Raw genomic sequence first — 18,779 nt, 5'->3', positions numbered from 1 at the left:
TGGAAAGAGATGGTTCTCGGTCTGGTTTCCTTGAAGACCGACCGATCCAACGAGCTCAGAATCTCCAACGTTTCTCTTTCATAGGTGGGCCATCCACCATTAAAGATGTGGGTCCACCCCACATGGTAAAACAAGTCACGAACGTCTTCATAGATCCCCATCTCCCGAAGAAGGTCGTGATCGGCATATCGTGTGATTTCGATCCCCTTCTTGGCAAGCTTCTTAAACCGGACCCTATCATCGTCGGATATCAGGACTACCCCATGAAACTCGGGGTCCTCCCGTTCGTATTCTGCCGGTTGGCGTGAGCTTGAGGCGCCGGCGGTTCTACGCTTCTTAGGAGCCATTGTACCTGGATTAATTGCTAGTTAGAAACCATGTAATCATCCATAAGATTTCAAAACAAGCTAACTAGCACCCCCTTTCCATCTCTCTTTACAAATCCAACCTCCTTTGTCTATCATAATCCCCCATAACATGCTTAATCTCCCCAAATACACAAAGCCTCATGAATTTTATCAATGCCACAATCAACATCACATATAATCATCAAATAAAGACCAAACAAAAGCAAAGCAAAGACAATATCCCTTGAGACTTAACAATTCTAGAACTAGCATGCTCTTGTGGATTCAACCACTTATCGACACCAACAAGTATCTATCAATAAGTTCAAACACCAACACAAAGCATAAGATTCAAACTCCTTAAACAACTAAGCTCATAAAAAGTTCTAGCATAAACCCTAGCTCTACTAACCCATCAAAAATTTCACAATCAAACCAAAGAAACATAGTAGTAGCATAGGAATAACACTAGATTAAGAGTTAGAAGCACATACCTTGAGGATTTAGGAGTAGAAATCAAAAATTCTAATGTTCTTGAGCAAAAACCCCAAATTCGTGAATCTCCCGATGTAGTGGATGATAACCCGAAGTAATCGGATGGAATGAAAGCTAATGATGTGGGTAGTGGATGTATGGAAGGAATTGTGAAGATTCAAAGCCGTTTGGAAGTAATTGGATGAAGAATTTTCGAAGAAAACACTACTATGTGTGCTGAGTGTGTGTTTTAGGTGTAAGGTATGAAATAAGGGGGAAAAAATGCAACTTAAAACAAACCTGGGCAGTTCGGCGTTTTTCGGCATTTTTGTGAACGAATTCGGCGATCGCCGAATTTCAGCTCGTAGCGTAAAATCCATCCAAGGATTTCGGCAACCTGGCCGGCGATCGCCGTTTTGGTCGCCGAAATCGGGGCTAGGTCGCCGAATTCCATGCTAAGTCGCCGATTTTCGATTTTCGCCCCCCCCCTTTTTTTTTTTTTTTTTTTTTTTTAACTGCAAAAACGAAACACACTAGGAAAAACAATAAAAACGAAGATAAACTCATAAAATAGAAACTAACAAAAACGAGAGGAAAAACAACGACAAAAGAAAAGCACTAAAAACAAGCAAGAACTAACAAAGCAAGTAAAATTGGGTTACCTCCCAACAAGTGCTAAAATTAACGTCTATAGCTTGACGATACCTCCAATCATGGGTCAATGAAATTGACCACTTCCACGTCGTGGTCCATCTCAGGTTTGAAGTACGGTTTGAGGCGATGTCCATTAACAGTGAAAGTGGACCCATTCGATGCAAGCAACTCATAAGTCCCATTCCAATTGCTCTTGTGGACCATATATGGACCTCTCCATCTAGACTGCAGCTTGCCAGGAAAAAGTCGAAGCTTAGAATCATACAAGAGTACCTCATGTCCCGGCTTGAATTCCTTTGTACGAATGCTCAAATCATGGAACTTCTTCGCCCTTTCCTTGTAGATACGGGAACTCTCATATGCTTCATTCCTCCACTCATCCAATTCTGTCAACAAATCTCTTCTTGTATGACCGGCCTCCTTGAACTCCAAATTGATTCTCCTCGTCGCCCAATATGCCTTGTGCTCTATTTCAACAGGTAAATGACAGGATTTGCCAAAAACAAGTTGATAGGGAGACATACCAATTGGAGTCTTGTAGGCGGTGCGATACGCCCAAAGAGCATCATCCAAGTGCTTTGCCCAATCTTTCTTGTTGGCGACGCTCTTCTCCAAAATCTGCTTGATTTCTCGATTTGCCAACTCTGCCTGCCCATTAGCTTGAGGATGATATGGAGTCGTCACCTTGTGCTTTACTCCATACTTCGCCAAAACGCTTGCTAGCAGCTTGTTGTTGAAGTGCGAACCCCCATAACTAAGCAACGCTCTCGGTGCTCCGAATCGAGTCAAAATATTCTTTTGCAAGAATTTAATGACTACCTTTGAATCATTGGTGATAGTCGGGATCGCCTCCACCCATCTAGACACATACTCAACCGCAAGCAATATATAGGAAAACCCACATGAAGGAGGGAAAGGACCCATGAAGTCAATTCCCCAAACATCAAATAGCTCTACCTCAACAATGATGTTGCCCATGCGTTGGCATCTCATCCCGCTTGGTAATGTTGCCCATGCCTTGGCATCGATCACAAGACTTCACGAAAGCATGGCAGTCTGCAAAAATTGAAGGCCAATAGAATCCACTATGATTTACCTTCATGGCAGTGCGGTTGGCAGCAAAGTGACCTCCACTAGGTGAGCTATGGCACTCCTCAATGATCTTCGGCCATTCATGCTCCCTAACACATCGCCGAATAAAGCCATCGGCGCACCTCCGGTATAGGTAAGGATCCTCCCAATAATAAAACTTGACATCATGGAGGAACTTCTTCTTTTGATAGTGCGACAACCCCTCGGGAAGAGCTCCAATAACCAAGTAGTTGCTATAATCGGCATACCAAGGATCCTTAAATAGCACCGCCCAAATCTGCTCATCGGGAAAAGACTCATTGATGGCCATCTTCGGATCATCCCCCTCAATCGGATTCTCCAATCGAGACAAGTGGTCAGCTACCACATTCTCACATCCCTTGCGATCTCGGATCTCCATATCAAACTCTTGCAGCAATAAGATCCAACGAATCAAGCGGGGCTTGGAGTCCTTCTTTGTGAACAAGTAGCGGATGGCGGCATGATCAGTGTAGACAATTGAATGAGTTCCAATCAAATAAGGACGAAACTTATCAAAGGCATACACCACAGCTAGCAGCTCCTTCTCCGTGGTAGTGTAGTTCATCTGCGCAGAATCCAAGGTTTTACTAGTGTAGTAAATTACCTTGAACAACTTATCTCTCTTTTGCCCCAACACAGTTCCCACGGCCCAATCGCTAGCATCACACATCAACTCAAACGGGGCACTCCAATCCGGTGTGATCAAAACTGGCGTAGTGGTCAGTTCAGCTTTCAACTTCTCAAAGGAGACGAGGCACTCATCGGTGAAGACAAACTTCACATCCTTCTCTAGCAAAGCACAAAGTGGCTTGGACAGCTTGGAGAAGTCTTTGATGAAGCGCCTATAAAATCCTGCATGCCCAAGAAAGCTCCGCACCGATTTCACAGAAGTAGAAGGCGGCAACTTCTCTATAGCCACGATCTTCGCACGATCCACCTCCAAACCTTGGGCAGAAACCTTATGCCCCAAAACAATGCCTTCACTAACCATGAAGTGGCACTTTTTCCAATTTAGCACTAGTGCCGTCTCCTCACAACGCTGCAACACTTGAGCAAGATTGTCCAAACAATTATCAAAGGAGGAACCAAAAACAGAAAAGTCATCCATGAATACCTCCATAATGTTCTCAATCAACCCATGGAAAATCGCCATCATGCAGCGTTGAAAAGTGGCAGGAGCATTGCAGAGACCAAAAGATATCCTCCTAAAAGCAAAAACGCCATAGGGACAAGTAAAAGCGGTCTTATGCTGATCCTCCGGGGCTATCATAATTTGATTGTAGCCCGAGTACCCATCCAAGAAACAGTAGTACTCATATCCTGCCAAACGGTCAAGCATCTGATCAATAAATGGTAAAGGAAAGTGATCCTTACGTGTGGCTGCATTCGAAGCTCGATAATCAATACACACGCGCCAGTCTGTGACCAGCCTCGTAGCTATAAGCTCATCTCTCTCATCCTTAACCACAGTCATGCCTCCCTTCTTAGAGACAACTTGAGTTGGGCTCACCCACTCACTATCAGAGATGGCATATATGATTCCTGCATCCAACCACTTGAGCACCTCCTTTCTCACAACTTCTTGCATCGCCGGATTCAAACGTCGCTGCGGCTGCACCTTAGGCTTGTATTCCTGCTCTAATAAAATACGATGCATGCAAATAGAAGGACTAATTCCTTTGATGTCAGAAATAGACCATCCTATAGCAAACTTGTATTTCCTCAAAACTCGCATCAACTTCTCCAACTCCAACGGAAATAAATAAGCAGACACAATAACAGGAAACGTTTCATTCTCACCCAAAAATTGGTACCTCAAGTGCTCAGGAAGTGGCTTCAGCTCAAGTTTGGGTGCAGCTGGCGCAGGAAAATCAGCTCCTTTTTCCATCGATTTGCTTCCCCCATCAACAGGTTTGTGAATATCCATGTAAGGCACAGGATCGATGGGATGGCTCTCGACGGCCTCCAGCTCTGCAATATAATCTAAGATCTCATCACACGCCTCATCAAGATAGGAATAAGGATATAAGGACTGTGTGATGCACTCCTCCAAAGGATCCTCTACAGCTGCAGGAAAGTCCACCAGAGTATCAATTAAATTGCAATCCTCAACTTGTGGCTCAGCTGGCTTCTTCATCGCATCGTAGATAGACAACGTCATCTTCTCATCATTGACACGGAAGGTCAGATCTCCCTCTTGCACATCTATCAACGCACGGCCCGTAGCTAGAAACGGACGCCCCAAGATCAATGGAGTATTCTTGTCCTCCGGCATGTCCAACACTACGAAATCTGCAGGAAAGATAAACTGCTCCACCTGCACTAGAACATCCTCCACAACTCCCTTGGGATAAGTAAGGGAACGATCTGCCATCTGCAAAGCAATAGATGTAGGCTTGATTTCTCCAATCTCCAACCGGTTGAAAATAGAGAGAGGCATCAAATTGATGCTTGCCCCTAAATCACACAGAACACGTGAGAAATTCTGCCCTCCAATCACACACGCTATAGTAAAGCTGCCAGGATCCTTCTGCTTCAATGGTAGCTTTCTTTGTAGCACAGCACTGCATTCCTCGGAAAGATTAATCGTCTCATATTTCCCCAACTTCTTCTTGTTGGAGACTGCATCCTTGAGGAACTTGGCATAGCCTGGCATATCTCTCAAAGCATCAAGTAAAGGAATATTGATGTGCAACTTTGAAAATACCTCCATAAACTTGGCTAACTTCTCATCCATCTTTGGCTTTCTCAGGCGATTCAGGAAAGGCGCTACAGGCTTGTACTCTGGCCTGGGAAACATAGGAGTAGGAATGGGCTCCTTAACAGTAGAAGAACTCGACGCCTTAGAAGTAGGCGGCGAATCACAAACAGTCGTCTCCAAATCATCCTCCTCAACAATCTCTACACCTTTTCCCTTGCCATCCTGCAGCTCTGAATGATTTTGATATTGAGTCCCGCTCCTTAGATGAATCGCATTACACTGATTTTTAGGATTGATCTCAGTGTTGCTAGGAAACTTTCCTGGTGTGTGCTGCGCAGCTGCTTGGTTGGCAATCTGACCAACTTGAGTCTCCAAAATCTGCACTTGCTTTGACAGTGATGAAAAATTATTCCCAATATTTCCCACTTGAGACTCCAAATTAGTCATCCTTGAAGTAACAGTTGTCTTCATGCTAGACATCTCTGTTAACATCTGCTGCATCATATCCTCCATTGATACCTTCTTTGGCTCATTTATAACTCCTCCGCTAGACACAGAAAATCCAGGTGGAGGCTGCAAAGCATTGTTCGGATTGCCGTAAGAAAGGTTAGGATGTGGGCGTGCTCCTGGCTGGAACTGCTGCTGACCCTGCTGAAATTGTTGACTTCTGCCATACATTCCTGGCTGTCCTCGCTGAAAATTCCCATAATTTCTGCCATTCACATAATTGACATCTTCCATGACTGACGGATCTATCACAGCTTGCTCAGGACGTCCAACATTCAACTTACCAAGTTTTGTAGTCAACTCTGCCAGCTGTGTAGCCATTGCTGTCTGTTGTGTAGCCATTGCTGCTTGTTGAGTAACCATTGCTGCAATAGGATCAGAACTGGAAGCAGCTGCAACCTTCTTCAATTGTATTCACTCAGATGGCCATTGGTAGCTTGTAGAAGCCATACTATCAATAATGTTCCATGCATCAGAACTGCTATTCTGAAGTAGAGAGCCACCTGCAGCTGTATCCATGTGCATCCTTGTACGCTCCCTGCAGGCATTGTAGAACATTATCACTAGCGTGCCTTCATCAAATCCATGGCTTGGGCACTTTCTGAGCTTCTCCTGATACCGCTCCCAAGTCTCCGCTAGCTTTTCTCCATCGTACTGTTGAAACTGCACGATGTCCATCTTCAACTTCAATGTAAGGCCAGGCGGATGGAACTTGCGTAGGAATGCATGAGCCAAATCCTCCCACACGATATTATCTCCCAGCTGCAGCGTATGATACCACGACTTCGCCTTATCCCGCAGTGAAAAGGGAAAAAGACGAAGACGGATAATGTCATCAGGGACACCATTCATCTTCACCGTGCTACACAGCTCCAGGAAATGCGCCAGGTGCGCATTAGGGTCTTCGATCGCTTGTCCACCATATTGGCTCTGTTGAACCATCGTGATCAAACCCGTTTTCAGCTCAAAGTTGTTAACGTTCACTCGTGGGGGCTCCTGGTACACATACTGTGGTATGAACGCTTCATTGATGGCTGGTTGTTTCTGAGCCTCTCTCATCTCCTGTGCATCAAGCAGCTTCTTCAACTGCTCTTGCAGAGCTCGAATTTGGATTTGCTGTACAGTAGCCATCGTTTCTGTCTCAACTTGATCGTTCTGCTTTTTTAGATTGTGCAAGGTCTTGTTGATTTCAGGGTCAAACTCAAAGAGAGGATTCTCGTGAGATCGTGTGTTAATATGCAACCTATAGAAACACAACTTATAAAAGTTAGAAAAGAAAAATAAAAACAAAAAAAACTTGCAGTACTATAAAGTCCTATTGGAAATATTAAAGCAAAATCTAAACAGTCCCCGGCAACGGCGCCAAAAAGTTGATCACTATTTTTATAGCAACAATAACTGCAACTAAACAGTGCAATTGTAGTACGCAAATAGCAAGCAGAGTATCGTATCCACAGAGACTGTAAAACAAAATTGCTATAACTATTTCCTAAACAGACTCTCACAGTATGTAAGTAAACAATTATGAAGGTGAATTACGAACTAAAATTAACTAAATAAAAACTAAAGAGCATGTAAACTATGATAATTAACTCAAATATAAGGAAAGCTCTGACCCTAGGGATGTACTTTCACTAATCAACTACATGTATTCAACCTATTGATTCAATTACCAATTTTAATCCAACCCTGATGAAAGATCACTATATTATTCACAAGCGTCTCTAACGACCACCTATGAACGTAGATTAATTAATCCCTTTTTCGCATTCAAGACTCCAAGGAATAAATTAACTCCAAATAGCACATAAAGAATAGCTTCCTATAGCTTCACCTATCGCATTCAAGACTGAAGGCTAACACTATATCATGCATTCATGAATCGGCTGAACAATTATCGCATTCAAGACTCAAACTGAACAGCTAAACATGTAAATTATTGATCAGATAATTCACAAGAGAACAGGCACCAGGAATCATGAATCACAAGTTGGAAGGCAAATTGATATCAATAAATCAAAAACACATAATCAATCAGCTATGTACAAACCCTAGGTTCAGATTAAAAGACTAGCCAGACATAATAAAATCAAACATAAACATAATTAAATTGAACGCAATTGTAAAAACAAATTGTATAAAAACCGAATTAAAACGATTGTAGCGGCTTGAATCATCAATCTTGATCCAAGCCTTGAAAACTGGAAAGCTAAAATATTCTAAAGCTATAAAACTGAAATATGAATGTTGGGAACTGAAAAACTAAAGCTGGGAACACTAGATAGGTCAAAAGAGGACCTATTTATAGTCTTAGGGTGAAAAACCAAGTTCTAAACCGAAAATAACTTGAAAAATCGTAAAAACGCGGAAGAAAACAAAACACGCCTAAAAACGGCGACCCGTTCGGCGATCGCCGAACTGGTCGCCGAATTCAGGGCATTTTCTATACGAAAACGGCGACCGCCGTTTTTTCCTCCGAAGGCCAAATTTAAGTCAGGGATTTCGGCGACCTGGCCGGCGATCGCCGTCTTGATCGCCGTTTTTGTTCCTTTTTATGCCCAAATTCGGCGGCCAACGCCCTTTGACCGCCGAACTTCTCCTTTTCCGTCCCGACTCCAGAATCTTCGTCTTTTCTCGATTTTTGGGCTCGATTCTCTCAAAACTCTTCTCTTCAACATGTTCCTTACACTCCATGCTCCAATATCACTCAATTCTGTATCCAAACAGTCAAAACTACACCCAACCGTGAAATCACGAAATAATAGTAAATGAACTCCGAACTATAATGAAATGGGTGTAAAATCGACTTAAACTACAGAATATAAACCATAAAAACCATGCAAAATGAGTGTTTATCATTAAGTAAGTAAAAAAAATAGCATATATGTTTGAATTTTTTCTCCTAACCGTGTAACCAACTGTGCACTAATTGTGTAACCAACTGACAGTGCAACTAATTGTGTAACCAACTATGTAGCTAAGCACACTAACTGTGTAGAGGTCACCTGAATTGTTAAAGGAATTTTCGATACAATATTAAGAAAACACCTTAGATGCAATTCATCAACATATTGAAAGTTGTATTTACTCACTTAATTATATTTCATGTTCTAACAAATTAGTAATTAACAATTACTTGAAGTTTTAAGTATTTAAAAGAGTTATCATGCTTCAAGAAATATCTTAGATATATTTACGAAGATATAGGCAATTGTCTAATTACTAATAGTTGATGCCCAATTCGTACTTGTATATTTTTTTTATATCATAATTATCAAATTTAGTGATTTATACTTTTAGTTGGTTTCATCCATACACGTCAATTGGTCAAACGAATCAACAACTATACGAGACATACACAGTTGGCTACACAGTACCCTACACGGCTTGGTATGAAATTGACTAAACAATATGATACTACAGGACCGTCTCTAAGGGTGGGCCAACATGGGCAACCGCCCAAGGCCTATCATTTTCGGGGGCCCAAAAAGTTTTATATCCTCTTACATATACTATTATTATTATGGGCCCAATTTCTTTTTGTGTGTATATTACTAGCATTAAAAAAAATTGGGACCCAAAAATTTATATCTCAAAAAAATTTTGGAGCCCCAAAAAATTATATCCCTTAAATTACATCCCTAAATTTTTTGGATAAGAAAATATTTTTTTGATGCAACTCTTCACCTCTCGCTCTGTCGTGCAGCTATGTAATATTTTTTCAATTGTTCTACTTCTCAATTCTTTGTTTCAAAAAAAATATTTTTTCAATGAATTTTCAACTGTTAGAATTGTGAAGATAAATAGGAGAAATTGCAAATTGTATTATCCTACAATTCTTTCTTGTTCTTCCTATTTCAATCTTCGATTTCTTGCCCATATTTTGAAATTCATTAATCGCTTTGCAATCTCAATTACCTAAATTCTTAAATCGATTAGTCCCAAATTCTAAGACTCGTTCGAAGAATCAAAGAACTTAGAAGTACAAGAAAATTCAAGAGGATTGCTATCATGATTCAGGAAGTACGAGAAAATTCAAGACCCAAGCTCATTGCCGCTGCCGACAAGTTTGACAATTCCAATTTTCCCATTAATAGTCGGTTAGTCCCTTAACCTTTCTTTAAAATTGTCAGAAGCTCAAGCTAGTTAATTAACCTATACGACTATTGGATTTTGACATTTGTAAGCTAGATATGCAATTGTCAATTGGTAGTTGTTTCTCATCAAAAACTATTTTCATGTCGGCATTGTCGTCCAGTGCAATGCTTATGTGCTTGTTTTTGTTTATCCTTTTCAATTTTTTTTATGTGTATATAATTTTAATGTTATATTAATTATTTTTCAGATTTTCATCTCAATCCTAGTCATCAAGGTACAACACATCTCCATTATCAATTTATCCAAGTGCTATTGTTATTTTATTATTCCATTATCGTCTTATTGATTGTTTGATTTGAGCTATTGGCCTACGTCACGCAGGGGATCTCTATATACGTAGTAAAAGTAATGCCCACCTTATTGCGTTCTTAAAGCTGGCGTGGAGTCACTTCTTCTTCGGCTTCACTTCCTGTCGCCCGGACCTTTATTGATGAAGAGTCGGTAAGTTTGTGAAGAAATTGTCATAAGACAAGGTCTATTTCTACGTGCCTAGGGTATCTTTTAGTGTTTTAGGGTTCTAGCATCCATAAATGTTCGATTAAAAATAGTCAAAACCAAACATAGCCTTGGCCCTTGACTAATCACATAACAACACATAATATCACATAAACAATCAACACATGAACCAAAAATCCAAATACTTGGTATCACTTAAATCACGACGAGTTCACTTAAGCATAAAATCATGCACCATTTTTTTTTTTGAAAATACTCTATACAATTTGACCATGTAATAAATAAGAAATTCCGCTTTCTATTTAAACTTAACTTAAATAAAATATTTTAAATTCCATTAAGATGGAAATAATTAAAAACATTTTAATCATTTAAAAATTCATGCTCATAAAGCCTTGAAAATAATTGGTGAAACATGAGAGGGTGGGTATCTATCTAATCGGTGAATTGTGAGTAAATCGTGAGTTATACCTAGTTTTGATTGATCGGAGAAGACAAAGGAAGTAATCGGAATGCTAGAAGGAGAGAAAAGCTGCTGTTGTATTGAGAGTAAAAGATAGCGTTGTTCACAAAGGAGCACGTATGTCCCTATTTATAGATTGCATATGGAGGGTAAAATAGTAAAATCAGCACCGGAGCATGCGTCTTGCGTGGTCAGGGGCATAATAGTAAAATCGCCCTCACGCGGGAGATTTCCCCGCATTTCTGGTGATTCCTCTGGTGAGCGTGATTCCTCTGGCGAGCGTGATTCCTCTAGCGAGCGTGATTCCTCTGGCGAATATGATTCCTCTGGCGAGTGTGATTCCTCTGGTGAGTGTGATTCCTCTGGCGAGTGTGATTCCTCTGCCGAGAACCATCTCGCTGCTCCCCGTGATTCCCCTGGTAAAGTCATTCCTCTGTTCCGCATATATTACTCCTCATCAGCTACTCCCCCATCTGGTCTGACTAGTTCGCTCTGGAACGGTGCAACTAGTCAGAGTATATATTCGTCCGCGTGAGTGACGTCATTAGCATTAAATGCCTGCCCTTTCCACAGTGCTTTTTTCGTATCCCAAGGTTACCTTTTCAGCCCTCGTGTCCTTTCGCCTCCCTGCAGAAATCCTCTACCGTCGATTGCTTTTTTAGGGCCACGTGTCACTCATCCCGTATGTTGGTAGTTGCCCGCGTACCCTTTACTTAGTCGATTCGAATTTTTACTTTCCACTATTCATCTTCTTCAGTTTTTCCGCATTTCTTCGTCTGCGATTTTCGGCGAGCCTCTCTCTTTTCCGGCATATTTCCTGCGACCCTTCCGTTCCAGTATTTACTGTCGATCTTTCTTTGACTTAGGTAACTCGCGTATCCTCCTCTCCCGATATTTGTGTTTAGTGTAAAGTGATTTTGAGATTTGTTGGTGCTCTGATTGAGCGTGAGAACCCTAGGACCTTTTAGATTTTTTCGATAATGGCTTCCTCCTCCGCCCCTGTTGCCCAGCCTGACTTTTTCTCCTCCCCTTCTCCCTCTCCCATACCCTCTCCGGTTGATTCTCCCCTTCCTTCGAACCCTAGTTCTCCCCGCACTTCTCCATCGGCTTCTGGATCTTCTCTCCCTACTTCCGCACCCCTAAAACTTCTAAGGGCAAGAAGAAAGCCCCTAGGTCGCCCAAATCCATACCTGAATCCCGATTGAGCCTAGCAAACATGCACAAGATGTGTGACCTATGTAAGCGGCCTGCGGGTTTGGAATTCGAATCCCAATCCAAAGCCCTAATGCCTACTTTCGACAAACTAAACATGAATATGGTGGTCATCTGGCGAGCCCAGATAGATGCCGGTCTGAGACTTCCCCCTCCTCCACTTCTAGTAAGTGTAGCCAACCTCTTCAAAATCCCCTTCTATCAAATAGCCCCCTCCGCCATTCGGAGGTTATACTGTTTTCATATCCTTTGCACCGCCCATGGTGTTGTAGATACTTTCAAATTGTTTGCCCAGACCCAATCCCTAAGATTGCAGGGAGGGCCCCTGTATAGCTTTGTCGCGCGTAAGAAATATCCCGCCCTTTTCCTGAGTCCCCTGAATTCCTATGATAAAGACTTTCTCCACTCTTACTGTTATGTGAAGACCACTTCCGGTACTTGGCACCAGTATGGCGCCCAAGAGCTGCGATCGCATACCTCCCGCACCAAATACCAGCCGGCCTCCCAAGGAATCCCCTCTGATCACGACCTGGGAGTGCTGAGCAACCTTAATGCCCTCCACAACCAAGAGCCATTCCCCTGCAAAGATCTCACTGAAAATCCCTCGGCCTTGGCAGCCAATGGCTTGTTTCCCTTGTATCCTCCTGGATCCATAGGTAAAATAGGCATTAGTAGCATATGTGAGAATTATTTGTTACCTCATTTTTGTTAATAAAACCCTATTTTGTTTGCAGGGATGTCGTGGAGAAACAAGTGCAGGTCTGAACTCTCCGCCGACCGTCCCTCTGGCGAGGAGGGCCAGGGTTCTGGACAGCCCGTGGATACCGGGGTGGACATCTCCCAGCTGGTGTCTGTCGTGCCAGAGGAGACCACTCTCGCGCAACGCTTACCCCCTGGCAAGGGGAAGGACATGGGTGTTCTTCTTACATTTAGCCCAGACAACCGGAAGACAAAGGGTTCTGGTTCGGGCCAGAGTGGAGGGCAACCCATCATTCCTGTGGTGGATGTTGAGGATGCCGAGGACGTCGAAGATGATGTGCCCCTTATCCGATCACTCCGCAATATTCCTACTCCCGGGTCCCGAGTGGTTCAAAGGAAAAAGAAGTCTGCCGCGGAAGAGCTCGCGGAGAGGCGTCGCAAGGCACGCTTCGAAAAAGGCATCAAGTTCGTCGATCCTGAAGCCAGGACGGCAGGTGAAACGGAGGCAGCAGACTCCGTGGATGCTGATAGGGGTAAGGCGCCGGCCTTGCCCGCAGAGGAATCTGAGGCCCCGGGTCCCAAGCCAGTCTCGTCCCTAAAGGGGCGTGAGTTTGTCAACGTCCTTCTCTCCCGTATCCATCCCAAGGATAGGGAGTCCACACAAAAGATGGCGAGAGCTGCGTTGGCGAATTCCCTTAGCCGCCTGGTGCTTCAGGTACCCTGCATCCATTAACAAGTTTGCATTTTTATATTTCTGACCTTTTGATTTCCCTGCTTTAACTATTTCCCGTCAATTCCCTGCAGCTGGAATCCCAGGTCGGGGAGGTGGTCCATTGCATCGATGATTACGGTGCATTGGAGAAGGATTTGGAGGCAGAGAGGAAACGGACAGAGGAACGCGACGAGCAAGTTGCTGGTACTGTGAAGCAGTTCAGTAAGGCAGAGGCGGAAGTGGCTGAGCTGCGAGCCAAGCTTGCACAGGCAGAAGTGGAGAAGGCATCCTTGGCCTCTGAACTGGCGAGGGTGACGAAGGAAAGTCATGAGAGCCTTGCCAGATTCAAGGCGAGGTATGATGATGACTACAAGGAGGCCATGCGTGGCTGGAGGAAAACCTGTGTGGAGGCTCAGAACCGTGGTTATGTCTAGGGGGCACGGGACCAGCGTCTGGAGTATTTCTTGTCTCTGCAAGGCCAGCATTTCCTCGGGATAATGTTGGAGGGCACCTTGGCGGCCTTCAAGCAAACTCCAGACTATCTGGAGGGCTTCGGGTCCATCTTCGCCTATGTGATAAAACAGTCCGCCACAAAGGTGTTGGAGATGGAGGGGGTGGCCCCGGAGCAAATTGCTGCCCTGAACATGCCGGCTTTGATGGAGAACATCAAGGATGAAGACGTGAACCAGCTGATGGGGATCACTGAGGATTCCCCGAAGAAGCCGGTGTGGTGGTATCCGGTATTGGAGAAGGCCCTTCCCTATTTTGCCTTTGGGGTCGGGTCTGACTCATTGCCTGTTGCTCCGATGTACATGCCTGCCTTCTGTGCTTCCCTGGTGGGCTTCGTGAACCGGTTGTGGGGTCCAGCTGCTAGCAGCACCCAGGGGTTTTCGCAATACAACATGGAGTCTCCCCTGCCCTCTGGTCTTTCGGCCTCATCCTTCGAAGATTCTGCTTCCTCCTCCTCCGCGGTGGATCAACTTTTTGCCCTGTACAGAGATGAAACATCATATGTGCAAGAAGCTGTGAAGCTGCTGGATGTGGAAGCCCGTCTCCCTAGGGTGAAGGATACTGGCACCTTGCCGGTGTTTGTGGAGGGATCCTCCTCTAGCCAGGTTTCTGCGGCTGTCACCCCTGCTCCGGTCCCCTCTACTCCCACTGTTCCGGTTGCTGCAAATCCTCCCATCTCTGTCGCTCCTGACTCCACTGTCTCTGCTCCTCCCTCTTGACTGCTCTTGTTGTCTCCTCCCCTAGTTTCATCCAAATTTTTGTAGTTTCAAATTTGTAAATATTTAGTATTTGTTCTGATCTTGGTGTACAGTGCCGCCGTCGTGGCGTTGTAGATGGAATTTCTGCACAACTTGTCTTTGCTCTTAAATTTCTATGCTAGTTCTGCCTTCCCTCACTCTTCATGTTGCTTTGTTGCTTGTTGATGTTGAGCTTGCATTTTCGGACTTCACGCTGTGACGTATGTTTTTTGTAAAGTAGGGTATGATCTCTGTTTTTGTTGAAGTCTTTGTGATTCCTCTACTGGGAACGTCTTTGTTTTGGCCCGCTGTGCTTGTTCCAAGCGTTTCTCTGATCTTCCTCTCTGGGATTTCTCTGACTCCTGTTTCGAGGATTTTGCTGACTCGTCTGGCGAGGATTTCACCGACTCCTCTGGCGAGGATTTTGCTGACTCCTCTGGCGAGGATTTCGCCGACTCCTCTGGCGAGGATTTCGTTGACTCCTCTGGCGGGGATTTCGCTGATTCCTCTGGCGAGGATTTCGCTAACTCCTCTGGCGAGAATTTTGCTGACTCCTCTGGCGAGGATTTCGTTGACTCCTCTGGCGAGGATTTCGCCGACTGCTCTGGCGAGGATTTCGTTGACTCCTCTGGCGAGGATTTCGCTGACTCCTCTGGCGAGGATTTTGCTGACTCCTCTGGCGAGGATTTCGTTGACTCATCTGGCGAGAATTTCGTTGATTCCTCTGGTGAGGATTTCACTGCTGCTTCTTATCCAAACATTCCTTTGCTGTTTCCCATCCAAGCTTGAACACTCTGCGCGGAGCATGGAGGGCCCGGGTGGCGCCACCAACTTTCGCGGCTTACGATTAAGTAGTGACCTCTGCGCGGAGCATGGAGGACCCGGGGGGTGCAACCAACTTTCGCGGCTTACGATTAAACAGAAATAATACCCTGCACGGAGCATGGAAGACCCGTGGGTGCAACCAACTTTCGTGGCTTACGGTTGAACAGAAATAATACCCTGCACGGAGCATGGAAGACCCGGGGGGTGCAACCAACTTTTGTGGCTTACGGTTGAACAGAAATAATACCCTGCACGGAGCATGGAAGACCCGGGGGGTGCAACCAACTTTTGTGGCTTACGGTTGAACAGAAATAATACCCTGCATGGAGCATGGAAGACCCGGGGGGTGCAACCAACTTTTGTGGCTTACGGTTGAACAGAAATAATACCCTGCACGGATCATGGAAGACCCGGGGGGTGCAACCAACTTTCGTGGCTTACGGTTGAACAAAAATAATACCCTGCACGGAGCATGGAAGACCCGGGGGGTGCAACCAACTTTCGTGGCTTACGGTTGAACAGAAATAATACCCTGCACGGAGCATGGAAGACCCGGGGGGTGCAACCAACTTTCGTGGCTTACGGTTAAGTGTAACCCTCTGCTCTGGTGGCAGCATGATCCCTCTACTCTGGTGGGAGCATGATTCCTCTGCTCTTCCCTTTGTTCGAGCGGTGCCCCTGGTTGTTTATTTTTCCGTTGACTTGCGAAGTAATTTTTAATTTGTTTCCCCTTTTGGCTTGCCAAGTAGCAATTTGTGAGTTATGGGTGTACACCCTATTCCCCCATCTGGTCGCATGTGCAATGCTCTGCATGAACATGTTAAGTGAAGTATATATTTGTAAAGAAATAACATAAAGTAAATGAGTCGACACCAGAGAATTCCCCAAAATGACGTATCCGATTTTATTGATATCATGGCCCCGAACCTCGTTAAAACCCCTGTGGGGAAAAAGAGTATTTGGTCTACAAGTTGTCGTGCCATCTATGTAACATTCCTCTGTTCTGGCCTCTGTGCCTGGGCTTCGTTCCTTCGGACTATAAATTGATCCAAGTTACCTGCCCGCACCAAAAACTCCAACTGATGCTTCAGATGCCCACAATGTTTGGTAAAATGCCCATAGGCATTGTGATACTCACATAGTTTGTTGTTAGGGCTGCCCATCTCTGTAAGTCCCAGGCGCCTTAAAAAACGGTTGATTCTTGATCAGATGGAAGATTTCCTCCGGTGTCTTGTTCAAAGGGGTGTACTCGTCGAAACGAGTAACTTCATTCACGGTGCGTTGCTGGCGAGGTGGTCCCTCTGCTTGGGGAGGAGGTACCCTCGGGGGTAACCCTCTGAAAGGAGCCCTATCCTGGTGTCGTTGTTTCTCTGGTGCTTGCTCGGCTCGTTTAGCTTTATGTTTGTCGTTTTCGGCTTTTCTTGCCATCCTGGCATCCTCCAGCTGTAAATACCCTGGTAGTCTAGACATGATGTCGTCGAAGTCCCTAGCCGGTCTGATTTGCAGCTCATCAAAGAAGAGCCCCGGCTTTAGCCCTCTGACATAGGCACAATTCTTGATTTGGGATTCCGCCTCTGGCACTTCCAGAGCAGCGAGATTGAACCTGGCAGTATACTCCCGCAAAGTTTCGTTCTGATCTTGTTTAATGTCCATCAGCGAGATGGCTGATTTCCCCACCCTTCGCGAGCTCGCGAACTGTCTCAGAAAACGTACTTGTAACTCGTCAAACGAACAGATGGAATTTGGGGCGAGCGTCCCAAACCATAGCTGGGCGGGTCCAGTCAATGTGGTGGAGAAAATCCGGCACTTAATGCCCTCAATGTACATATGTAGAGTAACCAGTCCCTCGAACCGGTTGAGGTGTACCTCTGGATCAGTGGTACCATCATAGTCCAACGAAATAGGTTTGTAGCTTCTGGGCAAAGTATCCGCCAGAATGTCGTCGGAGAAAGGACTGCGGTTGTTGATGGGGTGGAACCTTGACGTCTTGGCCCTCTTATCCTCCTTATATCTACCATGCTCCCTTCTTTCCTTCGGTGCGTCATGGGCGTGACGCTTGTGAATCTTATGCTCTGGCTTGCCAGAGGAATACTCCAGCTCCTGTCCCTCTGATTTCTCTGTATAACGTGATTTCTCTGAACAATGGGATCTCTCTGACCGATGCGATTTCTCTGCTCGGTTTGATTTCTATGACCTCTGTCCTCTGTCATCCCTCTGGGACCTCTCCCTTAGTGAATTCTCCAGGTCTTCGAGCTGGTGTTTCAGTTGCGACACTTGATTTTTTAGTCGTGCATTCTCCCTCGACCTTTCCTCCTCGAACACTAGCGAGACAGATTGACTATCAGACTCATCAACCCCCTCCCTTCTCACAACACTGTTGAGCCTGACTCGACTCCCCTCTGGCCTTTTCTCCAATTCCTTATCAGCGGGAACTCTCTGAATCTCTTTAGGCAACGAGGCCTGTACGTTGGTGAGTTGGTTGTTCATCTCCTGAGCAGTGGGAGGCGGGGCTTCAGTACCCTGCGGAATGAGTGCTCCGATCAGCGGAGCCGTGGTGGGAACAGTAGACAACAGCGGGGTGCCCAGTGCTTGGCGCACGGCAGCATAGTTGAGCAGAGCCAGCATCAGCTCTGTCAACCCGAAGTTCAGCGGTCCACCACCAGACGTGGGGACCAAGCTTGGTGCATCGGAACCTGGTGTCACCAGAGCAAATCTCTGGATACCAACATTTTGCCCTTTCGGCGGAGTGGCTGAGACAGCGTGAAAACCCGGCGGCGAAGTGAAGACGGTGCCGGTGGGCAGCCCATTAAACAGCGAGGTGGGTACCTCAGTAGTGTGGGCAGCAGAGCCAGACCCCACGTTGTCGAACTCCTTCTCCAGAATACGACGAGTTTCAGAGGAACCCATAGTACCTGCACATAAACAATGTGAGAAAAATCCAGATAACAAATGAATCGATCCTCCCTTAATGATCGAAATTCCCGAGATAAGAAATCCAGAACACCGGTGCGGAGACCGTTAAAAAATTCCCCCTCAAGATATCTCTATACGCTGGGAAATAAACCTAGGGCATAGATCGAAATAACAGAGTACGAATGACAGAGATTTCCCCTTTGAACTCGTATTAGGATCTAGCAGAAAAAACGAATTATCAGGCGAGCTAAGTAAAGAAACCCCAGGACAGATATAATCAGAGCAACAACCAAGAAAT

At 45.0% G+C, this 18,779-nt stretch overlaps 1 protein-coding gene across 1 annotated transcript; it reads right to left on the bottom strand.

Moving 5' to 3' along the window:
* Positions 1-16,717: 16,717 nt before the first annotated feature.
* LOC130998421 (uncharacterized) lies at positions 16,718-17,395 on the bottom strand. The gene has a single exon (XM_057923836.1). It carries the CDS (start codon positions 17,393-17,395, stop codon positions 16,718-16,720), a length of 678 nt encoding a protein of 225 aa, XP_057779819.1.
* Positions 17,396-18,779: the final 1,384 nt, after the last annotated feature.

Source organism: Salvia miltiorrhiza, chromosome 8, assembly GCF_028751815.1.
Source record: "Salvia miltiorrhiza cultivar Shanhuang (shh) chromosome 8, IMPLAD_Smil_shh, whole genome shotgun sequence".
Classification (NCBI taxonomy): Eukaryota; Viridiplantae; Streptophyta; class Magnoliopsida; order Lamiales; family Lamiaceae; genus Salvia; species Salvia miltiorrhiza.
This window is presented reverse-complemented; position numbering and strand designations above follow the sequence as displayed.